Source organism: Corythoichthys intestinalis, chromosome 12 (genome assembly GCF_030265065.1).
Source record: "Corythoichthys intestinalis isolate RoL2023-P3 chromosome 12, ASM3026506v1, whole genome shotgun sequence".
Taxonomy (NCBI): domain Eukaryota; kingdom Metazoa; phylum Chordata; class Actinopteri; order Syngnathiformes; family Syngnathidae; genus Corythoichthys; species Corythoichthys intestinalis.
In genome coordinates this window covers 37,902,580-37,922,702 of record NC_080406.1, presented here as the reverse complement: position 1 = coordinate 37,922,702, position 20,123 = coordinate 37,902,580, and the positions used below count along the sequence as shown (strand labels likewise).

The 20,123-nt window shown below is 36.8% G+C and overlaps 1 protein-coding gene across 2 annotated transcripts in view; it reads right to left on the bottom strand.

Annotated features, from left to right (window-relative positions):
• LOC130927578 (neuropilin-2-like) overlaps positions 1-20,123 on the bottom strand; it is a 191,337-nt gene that overhangs the window by 88,143 nt on the left and 83,071 nt on the right. For both annotated transcript variants that reach the window (XM_057853518.1, XM_057853517.1), the window contains exon 7: positions 17,757-17,912. In XM_057853518.1, coding sequence (XP_057709501.1) covers positions 17,757-17,912 — 156 coding nt within the window. The remainder of the gene's footprint in view (positions 1-17,756; positions 17,913-20,123) is intronic.

Genomic DNA, 20,123 nt, shown 5'->3' with positions numbered 1-20,123 from the left:
ATATATATATAACTGAAAATATTTTAAAAAGATAAGTTTATTTTTATTTAGAATATGGAAAGTACAAAAGTAAAACAAAATAGTATATTTATTGATTACCCTGCTTTGTTTAAAAAAAAAAAAGATAATATTTAGCGTGAATAACTTGTTTTGTATTTACATTATAAAAATACATAATAATAATAAGATGAAAGCATTCATAAAAAGTAAATGAAAAAGAGAATACTTCAGTTTTTATTGCTGTTTTTAATTTAAAAAAAAACAACTTAAAAAAATATATAAATATTTTATTTTTCCTTATTAAAAGATAAATAAAAAAGAAACAATCCACTTTTTCTTAAAAAAAGTAAATACAATATATTTACAGGGTTTTTTGCTGTTTTTTTGTTTTCTTTAAATAATTATTAAAATTTTATTTTTTCTTTTAATAAAGAAAAAAATGGGGAAAAAATCGCTGCCACCCCTCCCAATTTAAATGGATGGGGTGTACAACACCATCTATGGCAGTTATCTGACGCCGTCAAGTATGTTTATGGCTGTCCTCCTTGTTGGTCTCAGTTCAGGCACACACAGCTGGGCTTCTCATTATGTATTCTCATCTTATTTCTGGCTTTTACTTTGACATCTTCACTCTATCTCGCTGTCATGATAACATGTTCAGCTCAATATAAAATACCTCCTGTTGTTCGACTACAGCTGTTTCTCCTCTGAGCTTTGCTCTTCCGTTACAGTGCGGAGAGAGTGCAGTAAAGCCCTTTCACTAGAGCCAAAGGCCTTGTAATTATTTGCTTGGGTACTCATTTATAGACGTTTGTCGTGTTTTTTGTGTGCAGATTCATCATTTCTTCCTGGTCCCAAACCATTAAACAACAGAAGCCTTCAGGGGTGAAAAAGTGTGAAGAAAGAAGCTCTCTGAATTGCAAGAGAGCGATCAAGGCAGTAGGCCAACAGGGGATTGAACCCGCAACCAAACAAGGGTCCGATATGATGGCAGACTCAGTGAACCGATACCCCTCTAATGGCCTCAATACCAGCTAAATGATGGAAAAATGCCAAGAGGCCCCTAAAGACGTAATGGGATTGTAATTACAAGTGTGTGTGTGAGTGTGTCACTGTGTAAAAAGTATAATTATAAAGTCTGACTGAGGATTTGGGGCTGGTGGCGGCTTTCTGATTTCCCTCGGTGGCCACTGAAACATTTCCTTGGTACGCTCATGTACACAAATACACACAGCGCTTTGTTCAGGGTCACCAAACAGAGCTGCGAATGTAGGACAGCTTCTACTGTGACAAATGTTGTTTTACAACCCCTAAGTATACGCAAATCCCTTTAGTGGACAGCTACTGTGCATATTTAACTCTGTGACCTTATGTAGGCTGGTAGTGTTTTTTGGATTCACGAAGAAGTTGGAAAAGTCCTTAGGAATGAATATTATGTCACATACACTGATGTTTCATAAGTCAAAACAAAATGATTTATTTCCTATACCAGTCTTTAACCTCTTAATTTATAACATCTTAATTATATTATTTTTTTCTTAAATCTAGTCAAATAGGTTTCACTATCTTTTTTCGAGAGTTAAGGACTAGTTAACAGATTAATGCTTCAGGTTATTCCACTTCAAGTAATTATTACTATTTGTTCTTATTAAGCCCGTACATCTAAAAGTTGGTAATTTTTCCCTTAAAACAAGAAAAATGGCTGTCAAATAATGTTTTGAACAATATCTATTTTTGAATTGAGAACATTTTGGACAAACAAGCTTTTTTTTTTTTAGTAATGAAATATACTAATTTTGCTTAAAATAATTGTTAAACCTATTTTCAGATAGCTATTTTTTTTCCATTTCAACAAATGTAAGTGAATTAAATTGACTTGAAGCACTGGCAGATTATTTCACTTACTTCCAATAGAGTTACACTGAAAACAAAGGAATTTAACTATTTTTAAGGAGGTGTGCTTTTGCAGTGTGACTATTTTTTGTCATTTTTTTAAGGAAAAACAAAACAGAAAAAAAATTGGCATGGCATTCACATATGTAGAAATCTCATTTTGGGTTATGTAACCCACAATATTAACATTTAGTATACAAGTGTAGCCAATAAGACACAAAGTGTGAACAGGCCTATCATTTCTTATTATTCTTGTTATTACGGTAATCATAGTCATATTGGTTACAGTATGTTCTTACCATTACCTTTAATGAACAAAGGACTTTATAAATTAACAAAATGTAAATAAAAAATAAAATTAACACAATGAAAATGAACTACAAGAGCATCCTTCCTCCTAAGCAGCCAAATTCAAAGTGTTGCCATATTTGGAAGACTGGGCACACCCGTACACTCATCCAGCAGTGCTCATTCCATGCCAGCCTTTCTAGCGCCGTCAATGGCAGCCAGTGATTTCAATGAGTGACCTATTTGAAGGAATATTGCACTGTACAGTATTTATGAATAACCATAGACTGCCATAGCATAATGTGTATATTAAACATGCATTAACAGACAAGAGAACTTCCTATATGTAGTCGTCCCCCAAGGTCTTTAACTCTTCAATTTAGTGTTCTCTAAAATACTTCAATCAGCTGATGGTTTGTGTGTATTCTGTGAAGCTTTGTTAATAGGCTGATGTTAAGAAGAAACTGTAGGCTTGACACGAGGATCACAATGGAGATCCATTCCTTTGGTAACAATAGTTGATATACAAGTCAGAATGCGCAGGAGTCCTGAGCAGGGGTCACGTTAACCGAATATTTTCCGTCGTTGACCGGTTTTTTAAAACGGTGACGGAAAAAACAGAAGTCCATCTGTCATTTTGACAAGTTGCAATTCACACCACAGGGTGGCGAGTGAGCATATTAATTAGCTTTTGTCTCTCTTGATGCATGACGTCGTTGGCCTTACTCGGAAAAATGTCAAGGCAACTGAGTGTCCGAAGTTTCTTCAATAAGCCCCAAAACGACGATGGTGTTGATAAAAGAGCTGAAAAAAGAGGGACTGATGCAGTGGAGGATGAAGGACAAACAAGCAATCAGCCCTCGGCAACTACTGAGCGAGCAAGCGGCAGCAGGGAGGTCAGGAGGGAGTACAGAGTTCAGTGGGAGCAGGAGTTCTCCTGGCTGAGGAGCGAGGATGGAAAAATGTTTTGCGACATATGTAAACCAGGAGGAAGGTGTGAGACTGCGTTCAGGCCACAGCAGGTGAACTGTTACTTTCATTGTTCCATATGTAGCCTACCTACTGGGGCCACAGTCAGCTGTTTTTGTCACTGCGGAGAAAAAGTTACATATTCATCTGCTTGATGTGTGATGGCACGGTGTGGATTCTCTGTTAAGCTTGTTCAGACAAGAATATTAATCAAAAATGAATGAAAACTAAATACAATTGAATATGTCATTATTATCATTTTAAAAATTTAAGTGATGGATGAAAATAGATTATGACCGAATTTTTATGACCGTCAGTTAAAATGACAGACAACGAAAAAATCTAGCGCAACCTCTGGTCCTGAGCTGTCATAGCAGTAAATTTGATAATTACAGTAAATATTCGTTGGCTGTAATTATCATAGGTGGATGTTTAAGACCAAACTATCATTTCGCTTCAGTTTATAGTATTTTGGTTGACTGCACTGTTTCCAGTATCGGTATTTTTATATATTTTGAGATCTTTTTTTTTTTTTTTTTTGGGTCTAATCGGATCTTATCCTTCATGTACTAAATGATAAATGAAAAACACTAACAGTTGGGGAGTAATAAGGTTATACAAAAGTTAAATTTATGGCAAATTACTGACAGCTGTGGTCACCAGAATTGTACTGTTAAAGAAACGGGAAAACCCTGAAAGGTTTAATGTTATATTAACAACAAACTATCATAAAGACTACATTTTAAACTATTGATATACAGTAAGCAACTGTTAGGTGGACGTGATTTAATTACTTTCTCTATCTTTGAATCCACATTTTTATCGTGGCAGATGAGTGGGCTGACGACTGAGATAACAGTCCAGTCTAGTTTCAGCTGCTGGTATACCGTACTCTGTTGCGATAGTTCATGAACTAGTTCAAATGACAGTTCATAATTTTTAAAATGAACTGTTTAGTTGATAGTTCATAATTCCAAATTTTGAACTAAAGGTCATGGTTGAAAAAAAAAAGAACTTTGTAGTTCTTTTGTAGTTCTTCTACTTATTGGTTTAATTCAACCTTTGCCATTCCTTCTTCTCCCCAATAATTGCTGCAAGCTATTGTTGACAGAATCGATATTAGAACCACAGACAGCAATTATTTTATCCACTTAAACACTGAAACTATGTCAGATTCATCTTCATATTCAATTTCAAATCTTCGGTGACACAGACCTGTTTGTAAAACTTACTTAAAATTTGGTACTGGGCCAGTGTTCTGTCAGATTTTGTAACCTATCAGAAATTGCAACTTTGCGGTTCTGCACATGCGCTTAACATTACAAACGGCTGCGAATGCAGCGATTCCAAAGCAAACACCAAAAATGTTCTATAAATAAAGGAATTATGTACTTATGTTTGGTCATAGCGTCTTCCCCGTGCGGTTAAACATTTATTACGCCATATTCATGTTGCAAAAGTATGTTTATGATGCAACTTGTTTACATATTATCCGCAGATGCTAAATAAAATCTGAATGTAAAAGAATGGTTATTCGCCACCATAAAAGCTTCTGGAGTAAAAGCTGACATATTTGCAAAAACAACACAGCCGTGACAGCCTCAGGCAGCTTGAGTTGGCAGATTGTTTGGAATGAGCGCGTCCACAGTGACGTTCATGTGAAAAAAATTGATGCGTTCAGTTCATGTTCGCCCAAAATATAAACCTGTTGATGAACAATCGTTCATTTAACGCTTTCATGCACAACACTGTCAGGGACTAAGGGTTTTCTAACTCTCTATACACACAGCACTTTATCCAACCAGTCTTTAGTAGCTCAGTAATCATCATGCTTGACTGCCAAGACGATGATGTGGGTTTAAATCCTGCTTGGAAAAGGGGAAGAATACAGCACTCTACTGTTTTACATGTATTATATGGTTTTCCTGAAATTTTAAACAGCAATATTAAAGCAACTGCAGCTGCTAGTATTTTTTTGCGTAAATTTACCGTTTTTGTCTGTTTAATCAGATTTGACAGAAAAGGAAAAAAAAAAAAGAAAACAAATAAGTAAACCTGACATAGGCACAAAATGTTGGGATTCAGTGAAGCAGAATTGTCCTGAATCAGTCGGGACAAAAAACAACAACACAATTTAGAAAACATGGTCAGAAGCAGTGTCAACAAACTTTAAGCTCTGTGAAGTTAGAAAAAGCGCTATCCAAGTGAAATCCCAGGTCTTTGTAAATGATTGAAGGTGAGAGACTGTCTGAGTCATCTGGGCTAACAATGGTTTGCATGGATGCAAGACATGAATTTGTCAGTCTGACTCTCAAATTGATCGGCGGCTAACCTCGGCACCCAACGCATTACTATAAATGCAGAGCATGAGCAGGAATACAACATGGCCACCTAACTAAAAAACAGGTGTGTCCGGTTTTGTGTATGTGTGTCGTGAGCTCTTGGGTCCTGCGTCAGTCAGCCAGCAAGGACCGGTGCAGACGCACTGAATTATTCAAAAGTCTATGATGTGCGTCTTTTGTGAGTATGTGTGTGGACAGAGTTATAAAATAGTAAAACATCTTCCATCTCCTCGCATCTCATCACACACGCACACACTGTGGGACACATCTCTCCCACTGTGTGTGTGTGTGTTGTTTTCAGACCAAATGTTTTTATAAAGGAAATGATACATGACTACCTGATAATTTCCCCATTTGTCCTTTTCCTCTCCATTTCCTCACAGAGCGTCTTCATTTATCACGCCTGTGTTGACCCCGGCCTCCCTCTTGATTTTTTCCTCTCCATGTACTTGCACTTGTCCTTTTATTTTCTTTCTTTCTCCTCTTCACCTCCTCGCAGGCTACATTTCGGAGGCCAGCGGATCTATCTAGAGACATCTGTGCAGGCAACACCCTGGTCTGCTATTCTCATTATTCCCCTTCTGCTCCCTGGCGCCATTTGCGCTCTCATTCATCCATTCCATCCTCATTTTGCTCCCAACTCCCCCCGCCGTGTGCACTACTTTCCAACCTTCTGCCGCTTTCCTTCACTCACTTGTTCCCAGGAAAGTTTCTACCACGGGATTTTCGAATCACTACACAGGCCCTGTCCACTCTGTGAGTTCAGTGGACTGCTTGACCCCTTGCTTGTGTTGCTCTTACTTTCCAGCAAATCACAGTGTTTTCCATAAGTCGCATCTGGCTAAGATTAGGCTCGAAATGACATTATCAAATGCATTACCGATCACACAAATCATTATCGCATGTGACAGTTGCACCTCCCTTATGGACTCTGTTCCACATGTTAACTTACTGACGGTGATCGACATCCAATTCATTGAAATGGGAAAGGATGACAGGGAATAATTGCTGACAGCCCTTCCAGTTCAAATGGATCGGACAGCTATCACCGAAACGCGGTGTCGTTAATAACAGCGTTAGATTATAACGCGTTTCTAACGGAGTTATGTTTTTCACTAGTGAGCAATCTAATTAATTACTTATCCATCTTTGCAACTCTGTTACTGACGATATGAAGGGGCGCGTTACTACAATTTGGTTGAATGAAGCTCAAGTTGTCTGTCACACATCTGCCTGCCTGCCTGCCCTGTACAGTGCAGAGCGGGAGGGGGGGCTAGGGTAGGAGGTGGTGACCAGTGTTGTTAATAACACCGTTAGAGTACTCAGTAGTAAGTAATCTAAAGAATTACTTTTCTCATCTTTGCAACGCCGTTACCGTTACTGAGGATGTAAAGGCGTGCGTTACTAGGCGTTTACTACATTGGTTGAATGATGCAAGACACATACTCACAGAGAGAGCAGAGCGGGAGTGGGGAGGAGGGAGGGGAGTTGTGATGTCGTTGCAAACGCGATGCTAGGTGGCTCCAATAAAACCTGACTGTAGCCAATAGCCTACAAACTACGCCCACATGGTGCTACGGTGGATATCACATGCATATAGAACTAGATGTGAAATGACAGAATCAGCAGCGTTAGCACATGTATAGAGAACTACATGCGAAATGATAGACTCGCTGGCGTTAGTAAACAGCCGCCATCTTAACGCAGTAGACTTCTCAGGAAGGCTCTGTTGTAGAGAACCTTCCTAGCGAACCTAAGTAACTCTTCATCCAAAATACTCCTAAATCGGCAAAATCTTGACTTGAATCTATCTTTAAATGATGAAACAGTTTAAAAAATTTCACATATCGAAAGTAGACAGAAGGGAACTAGTGCAATAATGGGAGCAATTTTAACAACTTCAACAGTTAATTCACAACATTTAATGACTTCCAAAGATAGCAAAGGTTACTATCTAGTTATCGCAATATTCGCAATACCGCCGGGTGTCTAGTTAAGTTTAGGGGAAATAATTGAGAATTGAGAATTTGAACTTCACATAGTGTGACCTATGTTTTTTTTTTTTTTGGAATGGGAAAAAAAAAAACATGAAAAGTAACAACAGTTACTTTGCCAAGTAACTAATTACACTTGCTTACTGAGTTACTAAAGTAATTACCTTTTGGGAGAAGTAATTTGTAACTAATTAATTACTTTTTTTAAAGTAAGATTAACAAGACTGGTGGTTACATTGTTGAAAATGTGATGATGATTGGTTAGGTGGCTCGGAGCATTAGCATAGCATTCGCGTTCTTGTTAGCATTAGAATTAGAATTCAATAGAAAGTCTCGGGCAACTTTTTTTTTACTTACAGCTTGAGGCGTCCAGGTGGGTACAATTAATTGAAAATAATGTCCTGTTTTCCTCCTGAGTGTGCATTATCATTACCAAGTTAGCGTTGACCTTGTAGACGCTACCATATATTAATAATTAGTTTTTTTTTGTTTTGTTTTTTTTAATTACCAGAAATAGTCACTTGCCTTTAATTTCTTGAATGACAATTCAATGATCCTTGTGTGGTGTTTTTTAATCAAAACAACTAGAGCAAAGACAGGAGAGACAGGAGATTCAGAGCCTCACCAACATATTGAAAAATATATCTATATATAGTAGGGGTGTGACGATACAAGTCACGGTTCAGTACGTAGCTTAGTACGGAGATCACGGTTCGGTGCAACAGGAAAAACAAAAAGGCTGTTTTTTCTCACAGCATGTGTAAGTTAAAGTTTGTATACCGTTACACTCTTATATAGCTGAAATTAAAAACAAAATTTAGTGTGACCTACATTTTTTTTGGGAATGAAAACAATCAGTTCAGTTGAATCAGGAAATATAAACATACTCGATTTGAAAGATGTAATAGAATGTATAATGTAAATGTGTAGAACCTGAAAAGTAACATCAATTACTTTGCTGAGTAACTAATTACTTTTACATTGAGGTAACTGAGTTACTAACTCAATTACTTTAGGGAGAAGTAATTTGTAACTGTAATTACCGTATTGGCCAGAATATAAGACAGCCCTGATTATAAGATGACCCCACTTTTTCAAGACTCAAGTTTGAAAAAAGACTTTTTGAACACCAAATTAATTTTTATACAGAAAATAATTACAGTACATCTTAAACAAAAAATTATAACAATATATTTGAGATAAAAAGCATGTTATTTTGCCTCATTCAAATCTTAATATCTGAACATTTAAATATGTAAACTAAAGTACAATCACATTCGTAAATGAATGGCTTCTGGTTTTTGAAATGTAAATAAACCAATCTATTGTGATAAAACAACAAAATTGCAATAACTGCATTAACTATCAAAGTGAAGTCAAACTTTAACTGTAGTCTTGAAACAAATCTGAATAAGGAAAAACATTGAAATAAAATAATGCAAACTGTTTAAACTAGTAGCTGAGATCTGTCATGACAGAACATCGCTTCAATGATATCTGGTGCCATCTAGCGTCGTAAATGGGGAGAGTAGCTGAGATCTGTCATAACAGAAAATCGCTTCAATGATATCTGTCGTCATCTAGCGTCGTAAATGGATATAATGTCTAGACCGCGTATATACAGTGTATGACCACTGTATGACAACCTTCTTTTTCAATCTTATTTCGAAGCAGAAAACACCGTCTTATATTCGGGCCAATACGGTACTTTTTTAAAGTAAGATTAACAACACTGCCGAAACGTGACTAAAGATCAAAATTGGCTCCCAATCACAGATTTCAGAAGATCGGAATCAGGTGAATAAGGTAAAGATTTGTATGTTTGTGTATATATGTCAAAATGTATTTATTCTTATTTTTAGAAGTGGAGTTATGCACTTGTGTGGTTTAAAATGTATCTATTGACAATTTAAGATATTTTCTTGTTGTTGTAATTAGTGTAATTTCAAATATTATTTTTTTTTTTTAAATTTAAGTTCATTCAAATGTGATTGGTTTACAATCTTATTTGTGTGGGGGGAAAAAACCTGCTGCTGCTCTAAACCTTTTATATGGTTATCATGTTATGGATGGATAAAATAGTTTTGTTCAAACTCAAAGGAATGCTTCAGGCTATACAGTGAACTCCTGGGGATTTTGGGTCACTTCCCTTTGATTTTGGGGCAATTCTGTTTTTTTTTTCCAAGAAACTTACTGTTCATTTTATGGCATTACCGGATCAATTTCTGCTGATTTTGGCTCACTTTCGATCACAAATAATGACTGCAAAAGGATTTATTTAATGTGGGGCTGAAAAGTTTAAGATGCAATTGGAATTGTTGAAAGTGAAAAAAATATGTATTATTTTTAAGGATTCTGGTTCAATGTCAGTGGGATTTAATTGGAAGTTTTGTTCAAAAATAAGGACCATTTCGTCAAATATGTCAACATGTAAAAATTGCCATAGAAATACGTTGAAATGGGTGAACCCTTATTTAAATGTCATTGAAAATGAGTACAATGCAAAAATCATAGTGTCAATCAATCATTATGTGTCTAGTTTCTAGTAAAGAAAAAAAAATCCCCTCCCAATTTAAAAAAGATACACTCCCTTAAAAAGTACAATTTCAGAGTGATATTAAAGCATTTTTGGAGACGGTCTTTACAAATGTTTGAAGTGACACTTTCTCAATTGGAACTTCAAATGAGATTTATATTTTTTTGTGCGTCTGAGAGTCAATAGGTATAGATTTTCTGGGTCCTCGTTTGATGTCAGTGGGCACCAATGGGGATTTTTGGGTCGGTTGGGTTTCTTTCAGGATTTGTCAAATACCAAGGAAAAAAATAAAGATATGGATGTCTTTACTTTTCCCTCTTTCGTCTTAAATCATGACTCTGTTTTGGCAGATTCTCAAAATCAGGTTACTCGGACACGTATAAAAATATGTGATGTGGACATCCCTAAACATGAGCATTTACTGCCAAACCTAAATAATAGCAATTGGGATAAGTGCTTCTTAGCAAGGGCAGAAACAGCTAATTCTCATTATATGCTGACCTTTCTTTTATGATGCTCGCTCATAAAACGCAAATGGCAACAATTCAGCGAGATTAACGTGCCATCGTTTATTCCAGCCGCATAAACTTTCCTATTGTCTATTAGGCAGAGTTAAGGTAATGGAAAAGCTGAGATGTGAATAAGAAGAGGGAGAGGATAATGCAAATGAAGATGTGACGAGTGTGCATGAGTGGACAAGAGGGAGGCTGTGATGGATGGAGAGATTTATGAGAGAACTTGAGAAGGGGTGAATACATGAAAATGTCTGGCATGTGGTCACTCATTTTTTTTCTGCACGTAAGAGCTCATAGTTGATCTCAAAGGCATGTAGTAAAACACTTATTTTCTCATCTGTCATTCATAAAAAGGTGCATTTTCTCACTAAATGTTTCCATCTGAGGCTATTGTAATAGGTTCCAGACCTCAAGAAAAAAATCATTTTGACCACTGCTATTTAATGATTTATGCATTAGAGCCGCTTACGCCATTTAGAATGCTGCTGCCTCGCCATGTGAGGTATGTCAGCTAAGAAGAGCCATCGGGCGCCGACTGATAGAAAAAAATGCTTCATCTTTTATGACTTCATCAATAACACTGTGGCACGAAAACAAGTGGGAACAGTATAATATAACAAATGAAAGAAATAATGACCCTGAGCGGAACATTTACATGACAATGTTCCAAGTAGAAAAGTTGTTTTCTTCACAGCTATCAAAACTATTCTTTGCCAGAAGAACTATCAAACATCAGTGATTTGCATGTTTTTCCAGTACTTAGCAATAGAACTTTAGATAGATATTGTATATTATCTTATAGTGTATGTTAAAACATGGAAAAGCATTTTACATTGGTTGTGAAGTCTTTGAATACGCCAAGATCAAATCTTAAGTTGAGACTATTTGACCTGTTTTCAGGTTTGCAGCGATAACTAGCTAAACGTGTCTTCGATGACTAAAACATAGCAAGACATTTGCAGTTTATGTTGGAGGAGATGACAAAAAATGCTTAGTAGTTTCTGTCAGATGTTTATAATGAATGATTTTTTTTGGCTTACTGTGCGTTTAGCATTGTCACTCATTCACTGCCATTGACAGTGATCGACATCAAATACATACATTTGTACTAGGATGGCTAGCAATGAATGATCATGTTTCACTGTCATTGACGGCGCTAGACATTTTGAATATTTTGCCAGCCCCCCCATCAAACGCTGTCAATGGCTGCCAATGAGTTAACAAAAAGTTGAGCTACACTCAAGTTTGTAAAATGTAAAATACAGAATTTTAAGTGTTATTTTAAAAATACTTTTCTACTCCATGCATGCGGCACCAATGCTCTGATGAGTACACAGAAATTTTAACTGAGACTGCAGAAAAAAACTCTTTTTCTACCCTTCAATAGCCTAGTCTCCGCTTGGCAAAAACAATTTTCTAACCCACTTAAGACTTGCTACTAACAGTACAAAAAAAAAAAAAAAAAAAACAATAAAAAAAAAATAAATAAAAAAATCACATTTGCTGTTTTTATGTTTCTGGTCCTGATTTGAGGGGGGACAAGCAGGTTCCCATATAGTCTTCGTTCTAGATTCCTAAAATGTATTAGCGGCCGTAATAAGATAACAATTACGATCAAATTATTATTTTCTTTTTGCCAGACCACCCAGTCCAACTTTAAAATTACTAGAGATATGACCGAAAATTTACCACCAAAAAGTGTTAAGAACCTCATTAAAATATGGCGAGCTAACACTACTGGCTCACAGCCAACATGTCTACGGTTTGGAAGTATTTTGAGGTATTAAAGAAATATTTCCATTATTAAAAGAAGGAAAATAAAATAAATTTGCTTTAATGCTGCTGCACGCTGGTTCTGAAGTTGCTTTCCATTGATGTCCCGCGTCACATCAAGTACAGTGCATTTGAGCCTGTGCATGAATAGTTTGGAGTTTATTCGTATACTGTTCGCTTGATTTAAGTACAATTTAAACGAACATATGTGCATTTGCTGTGGTTTAGTACAATATGTTTATAGCACGACCACTTTTTCTCACTTTTTTTCTGCGACTTCCACACACCACCCTCCTCTGCCAGTATAGTTTAATCCGGTCTCCGCTCGGCCCGCTTGCCTGGTCCTCGAACGAATCCACTTGTTGCACAAGAAAACTTTTAAGGAGTAGGAGAGGTTGTAAGAGCCTTCTAAGGAGCTTTACTAGTTTCGGCGAAAACGGAATAGCTTTTTGTTGTGAACTACAGTTCCACAAAACGTACATCGAGATCTCATTTAGCTTAGCAATTTGAGGCATTAGACCAGTTTTCTGAAAGTCCCAAACTTGCAGTGAATTGCAATTTCTGATGGTGTGAAAAATCTGACAGAACACATGGAACGCACCTTCCCAGGGGGTTTCAGAATCAGCACCTTTTAAACTAAATGTCTCGAGCCTCCGCATTTGTAGAACCAATGCAAGGCAAAGGGCATTAAAATGATGAAATAAAATCATGAAAAATTAATAAATACAAATGCGTGTGTAGTTTTCGGCTTTTGATGTTCGGTTTTTCAGCCAAATGTCTCCAATATACGGTTTTCGGTACCGGGCAAGAATTATGCTTTCGGTACATCCCTAAAAATTACAATTGCAGATCCTTACGTGAATGTCAACACTGAATTTGGCAGATCCATGAAGTTCATGAATAGTCTGCCATTGCGAATGCTACATGAAATAGTGCCATGATATCTGAAATATATGCACAGTAATTTGTAAATGCAAATAACAGGAGCCAAACAAGTGCACTGCATTGGACTATTTTGTTGTTTAGTGTGTAGCTTCCCCATTTACAGAATGGTGAGTGAAGTGAGGATGAAGCGCAGTTATCATTTCAAAAAATGTCCCCAACTTAACAGCGTTCCTCTATTACGGTTACCGGAGGCTTTACACGAGTGAGCATGTATGTGTGTGTACAAGACAAGAGAAGGATATTATCACCATGTAAACCCCTCCCCCCAGAAGACTTAACTCCGGCAAAACATGAGTAACACATGCCCGACCCATCTGTGACGCTGTCAGCATTCAGCTGTGAAACAGCTTTCCATGGTTACGACAAAATCAAGAGGATTATGGCTGCTGGTACCAACCACAAAATGTCATCATCAAACTTGGTGGATTCACTCGCATGCTTCATCTATGAAGAATTCAATTTGTAAAGCCTCATTACAGAGCCGCAATATAATGTTTTTCTCTTAAACTATCCTTTTATCTCATTCAACATGAGCAGTCAAAATGGATTGCATGTGTGTCACTGCCAATGGTAGCCAATGAGTTAATTTATGTTTTTTTTTCTCATTAATAATTGTTAAAAACAAAAAAAAAACATATTGATATGCTGCTAGATATCTTATCAATTACAGTGTGTGTGTGGTTACCATAGTAACCAAATGCATACAGGTGATTGGTTGACACTAAATGCTTAAATGCTATCGTTCAGATATCGTAGTTATGCACAAATCAGAGAAACAAATACTCAACTTACCGTGATCCCTCGTTCTTCGGGGTTTCTGGAGACCAGAACCCGCCGCAATAAGTGAATACCGCGAAGCACCCCCCCCCACCCATCCCCCCAAGAAAAGTTTTTTTGGGGGGGTTTTAAATGTATGTATTAAGATTTAGCATTGGAATACATGTTTTTTCACTTTTCCCAATAATTAAAAAAAAAAAAAACTATATACAGTAGGTATATTTTCATAAATGATTTTAAGCACTTCAAATGTAATAATTATGATAATTTTTAAACATGTTACTGTCCCACCTAATTATTTTTAAACGAGAATAAAGGAGAAAAATGCTTGGCTTTATTAAATGCTTCATGGAGTGAGTCCACTCAAATCCGTTCAAGCTGCTCACTTACACACAATAAGTTGCCACAGCAACTGTTCAACAAGTTAAACGATGATTGACACATGCAGCGCTTTGAAGTTTGCGTCTCTGGCGAGATCAAACCCAAACATCTGTCAATCATCGTATACTTAGCAAGCAACTCCAGTGCAGTGCCTGACCAACAAAGAGCAGGGAGAGGGAGGGAGGGAGGGAGGGAGGGAGGGAGGGAGGGAGGGAGGAAGAGTGAGACTATGCGATCGGCTCGGGACAGCTCATCAGTATTTATTTATTTATTTTTCACTGTACAGTGGTACCTCAACATATGATCGCTTCGACACACGATCTTTTCGACATCCGACGTATAATTTGACTCGCTATTTGTTTCTACATCCGACGACATGCTCGAAATATGACAATTTATGACAGCGCCGCAGTTTCTTTGTTTTCCCGCAAGACGGAAGCACGGCAGATTTTCTTGTGAGAGAAATCAACATGGGTTCCAAGAACATTGAATCGTGGTGACAAAAGCAAAAAGGTGAAGCTAACCATTGAAATGAAGATGGAAATGATAGAAAAATATGAGCGTTGTGTGCACGTCCATGAACTGGCTTGACAATAAGGCCGTAGAATGTCTTCGATCTTGACTATACTCCTCCGACCTCCATTCGCCAGTCTTTATAAGTTAACGTGACAATTATTATTGTGGTAACATCGCCAAAAAATCGCCAGCTTCGTCAACTTTTTAATCATTTATTTCAGAACTTGTGCAACACAACATGCCTATTGTCCGCCGCAGCTGAACAAAGTGAAACTACAAAGTCCCTCTCTCACTAGTAAAATCAGCCACGCGGTGCGTTCAGGTACACCACACAGAATACATCCGCCACATTAGAACCCGATTAGTTACATTATAAACAGGTATTATTATTCTTAATACTATTATTATATTATCATTCCGATTTGTATTCATAATTTATTGTTTTGCTCTGTGAAATTTCTATTTGCAATTGTACCATCAGCATTTATTAAGGATTTGGTCTAGGTTTTTGGGCTGTGGAATGAATTGATGGAATTATAATGTACCGTAATTTCCCGAATATAAGGCGCACCCGTGTATAACCCGCACCCTAATTTTAACACCAATAAATAGAAGAATACAAGAAAACAGAGCTCGTGTACAGATCCAGAAATGTCATTTTACTGGCTGGTGAAACACAGCACAAGCATAGCACATTGGTAGTTCAAAACATTACCGTGAACTGACAACATGTACCGTAATAATATGATCTGATAACTCCTTCAATTTACCAGAATCCAGGAGAAAACAAAACAGATGTGACTTTTCTTTTAAGGGCTGCTGTATAACTTGCTTGTTTCATCATGATGAATAAATGTTTCTTCCATGGATTGATACAATAAAATAAAAGTGAGAATCTTCCAGAAAGAGCGCATCGCTGTAGATAAGAATGTAACAATAGGAACTGTTGTTATTTGGGTTTGAGTTTCCCGAGGGACAAATATAGTTGACGGACACAGGAAGTCTGTGTTGTGTTACGTTTATTATGGTCCGAGTTGCGGAGCTGCAATTAACATTGACTCAAATGAGTTCAAGAAACTAAATTCTGTGCTTTATGAGTGAAAAAAGCAGAATTTAACACAGATGAAATCATTCGATCGATCAGAGTGAAGTATTACCGAAACAAAATGGTGACATCACTTACCGTAATGGTCGGCTACGGATCGCCGCATACATTTCATCAACACAACATGGCCGTGTCAATAAAAATAAAAAAACAACCCCCCCCCTCAAAAAAAAAAACGGTTTTTATATAAATATACCTATATTTCTGTCTCCATCCCTGTACACGTGTATAATGTGCACCATGATTTTACAAGTTGATTTTGGGGAAAAAAATGCGCGTTATATTTGGGAAATTACGGTATTCTTAATGGAAAGTTGTGCTCGACATACAGTCATTCTACTTACAAACAAGTTCTTGGAACGAATTAACTTTGTATGTAGAGGTACCACTGTATTTAAAAAAGAAACTTATAGTAATTGGTAATGTCCAATTAGGATTAGGCTGTCAGTAACTTGAAAGCTAAAGTCTGTAATTTCTAAATACTCAATTAAAAATAACAAGGAAGTCTTTATTCATAAGTGTGCTAAGATTGAGTAAATTGAAGCATAAGTTAGAGCAAAACTTTTAAACAAAGACAAATAAGAATAATGTGAATAAAAGGCCTCTGAAAATAAAGACCAAAAAAATAGATTACATTAAAAAGTTGTATTCGCCATACTTTCAGGAAGCTGTTTTTATTCTCGTGTTTTTATGTACAAATAATAGTCCAAATTCCAGTAACAGTAACACTTTTTTTTTTTTTTTTTTTTTTTTAAACATGAACTCAGTATAAGTAAGTAATAAGATTTATTTTCACAGACCACACTAATTGATGAGGTGGGTCAGATATGGCCCCCAGGCCTTGAGTTTGACACATAAAAAAACAACAACAGAAAATTGACAACAAAAATAATTACATTTTTGGTGTAGTGCCACCTCAAGCACGCTTCAATTGATTTCCTGGCGATTGCGAACCTCATGGTGTTCACAACTCACACACAAATCCCAAAATGCATTCACTGTTTCTTTAGTTCCCCCCTTAAGAGTTTCTGGAAGATTTTGTTCGGCTGTTTCTCTGAGGGAGCAGCCTTGCATGAGTGTTCCTGAAGGGTTTACAACCTAGCGCTTGACATGGTGTTAGACCACAGGACAAAATGTGTGGACCGCTAGCACGGGAGGAACGTCTGTGATGGTAAAAACAGCCACAACCGCTGGACTAGTGCAGGAATGCTTTTTCCATTTAACCACAGTGGCAGTGATTTTAAGACCCCTGATAGCATCTGCTTGTGTTCTTCACAGCATCCCTAGACTGTAGTGCAATGCGAATGCTTTAACACCTTAGAGAAGAGGCTTTGAAGAGTGCTCTCTTAGGCTGAGAAAAATCTGAACTTTTTACAATGAAGTAACAGTAACCAGATGTGATGGGAAAAGCAGATTGCGCAGTGTGGTCACATGAAATGATGTAAGGTATCATTAAGAGTTCGGAGACGTGTGCTTGGTCATAAAAAAAAGTTAAATCCAGCCAAATGAACGATGATGGCTGTAATTGCAGGCAGGCAGGTTGGATTTTCTGGATTGTGGTCAACTTGTTGCTGAATATTCCATCTCCTATTTCTCGCAACCATTAACGCACATGCCCATGTCATAGCCTCCATGTCACTCAACGGCATCCAGACTATTTGTAGTTGACTTTTTTTCCCGACCTGTACTCTGGAAAGATTAAGTGAGTGCGGGTGGGCTGACCTTATGATTCTTGCCGTGTCTGTAAACCATCCAGTCCTCGCCATTGGTGCTGACCTCCATCTTGAAAGTGGTTACATAGTATGACTTTTGCGTCTCCTTGGAAATGGCGCCTTGCATGGAGATCCCTGTGATCACCTTTAATGTGTAGAGATCCACCTGTAACAGATATATATAGAAACGAAATTTAATGACGGACATCACACCAATTAAATTTGTCCTCATTAAGTCGTGTGTTAATGTATATTTAATTTAATCTAATTGAAATTCGAATCCTTGACCCTGAATCCTCAATCTGTCAAGGGGTTCACAATGAATGTCTTAAAAGTGTTAAAACTGCCTGAAGACAGACATAAACATGCAAATACAGACATCAACTATTCAGCATTCATTGCTCACCTTTCCCATTCTCCTTCATGCTCCTCATTCCCCTCCCTGCCTTCCCCCTTTCTCTCATTTGGCAGATCAATAATGATGACTAGGGGCTCATTTTAATTTCCTGCCATACAATAGCTGTAATCACTTCTCCAGTCTGATTGTGGATGCTATGCTGCATGCGGGCTCGCTGTTAATATACTATATGTGGCATTTTACCTGTACTGCAATTTTGACTTTGTGTCTGCTCTTTGTCTAGAATTTTTACATATGTAAGAAATGGTGACATTTCAATGCAAATGACAGTGATTGACATCCAATCCATTTTTGGGAGGTGGATGGCAGAAGGGCTGCCAGCATTATTCGATTGATCGAAAACAATTGATTATCAAATTAATCAACAACTATTTTGGTAGTCAATTAATTGTTTTGAGACATTGTCCAAATGTTATTTTTGAGTCTAATACTAGTTACAATAAAGGATGTTCCGATCCGATCACGTAATCGGATATCGAGCTGATTGCGACATTTTTCAGAAGATCGCAATCGGGTGAAAAGGATCGGGTTTTTACTTTGAAAATTAAATTGATGTTTTTCTGCTTTCTGCTCGTACAGTCTGTCATTCTCCCTCCTGCTGCTTTTCTTGGTCAGCAATGCACTGTAGTTTGCTAGTTAAAGTTAATGATGATCGGCAGGTTTGTAGCTCTGATCTAGCCAGAGAAGCTTGTTAGCTCTACGATGAAAGGTGCAGATGTATCAGTCATTGTTTAGCTTGATACACACTAGTGGTAGTGTGCTGTGGCAACTTATTGTTTAAGTGAGAGGCTGTCCTCAGTAGTGTGAGCGGATTTGAACTCACTCACTGTAGCATTTAATAAAGACAAGCATTTTTCTACATTATTCTTGTGTAAAAATAATTTACATAATGAAGGTGGCACGGTTGGACAGTAACATGTTTAAAACGTTAAAAATAATTAAAAAAAAAACCACAACTTTTTTTTCCAGTATTGGATCATGACTCGTAATCGGCAGATTCTCAAAATCAGGTGACTCAGACTTGGGTTCAAAAATATGCTGTCGGGACATCCCTAGTTACTATTATCATATAATCCTTTTTTAAAAAAAATAATAAAAAAGAGAAAGAGTAAATATTCTCTTATCCATTTTTTTAAAGTTAAATTTTCAATATAACCCCTCCCACACATTTTAAATAATAAAAAATATTTTAGAAAAGAGGAAAAAAAATATTTTCGTATGTATTTTTGAAAAAGTATTTGGTATTTTTTAATTAAAAAAATAAAACACATTTTTAATCTTAAAAAAATGTCAGAAAGTGGAAAAAAAAGTGAATAATGTCCCATGTATTTTTTCCAAATACAAAAATAAAAAAAAGACAAAAACACTGTAAATATTCTCTGAAATTCACCATCCCTATTCTTGTAATGAATCAAAATTTGATTTTTGCAAACATTTACTTTTTCTTTGAAAAAACATTGATACAGTTGTAGTAACATAGTATTTATACTTATACGAGATTTTCTCAGCGCATTTGTTTCGGGGTTCCAATGCACATTTAGAGCTAAAATGTGAAGCCTGGAGTAGCATATTTTCCACACTATAACACTTGGCATATAAGGTGCACCTTCAATGCGCACATCCTATTTTAAAATCCTTTTCATATATTGGGTACACTGCATTTTAAGGCGCAGTAGTAGTAGTAGTAGTAGTAGAAGTGGTTAGAGTTGCGTAATATATCTAGGAGATGGAGCTGCACTAAAGTGAATGTCATTCCATGGTTAACTAATACTGATCCAAATATAAGAAGCATCGGATTATAAAGCGCACTGTCTTCTACTGAAAAAATTGAAGGTGCGCCTTACATGGCAGAAATTATGGTAATATGACATAAAATTATACATGAATCAATCAGTCAATAAATTGCAATATAACTGTTGACTGATCAACTACCAAAATAATCATTTGTAGCAGCCCTAC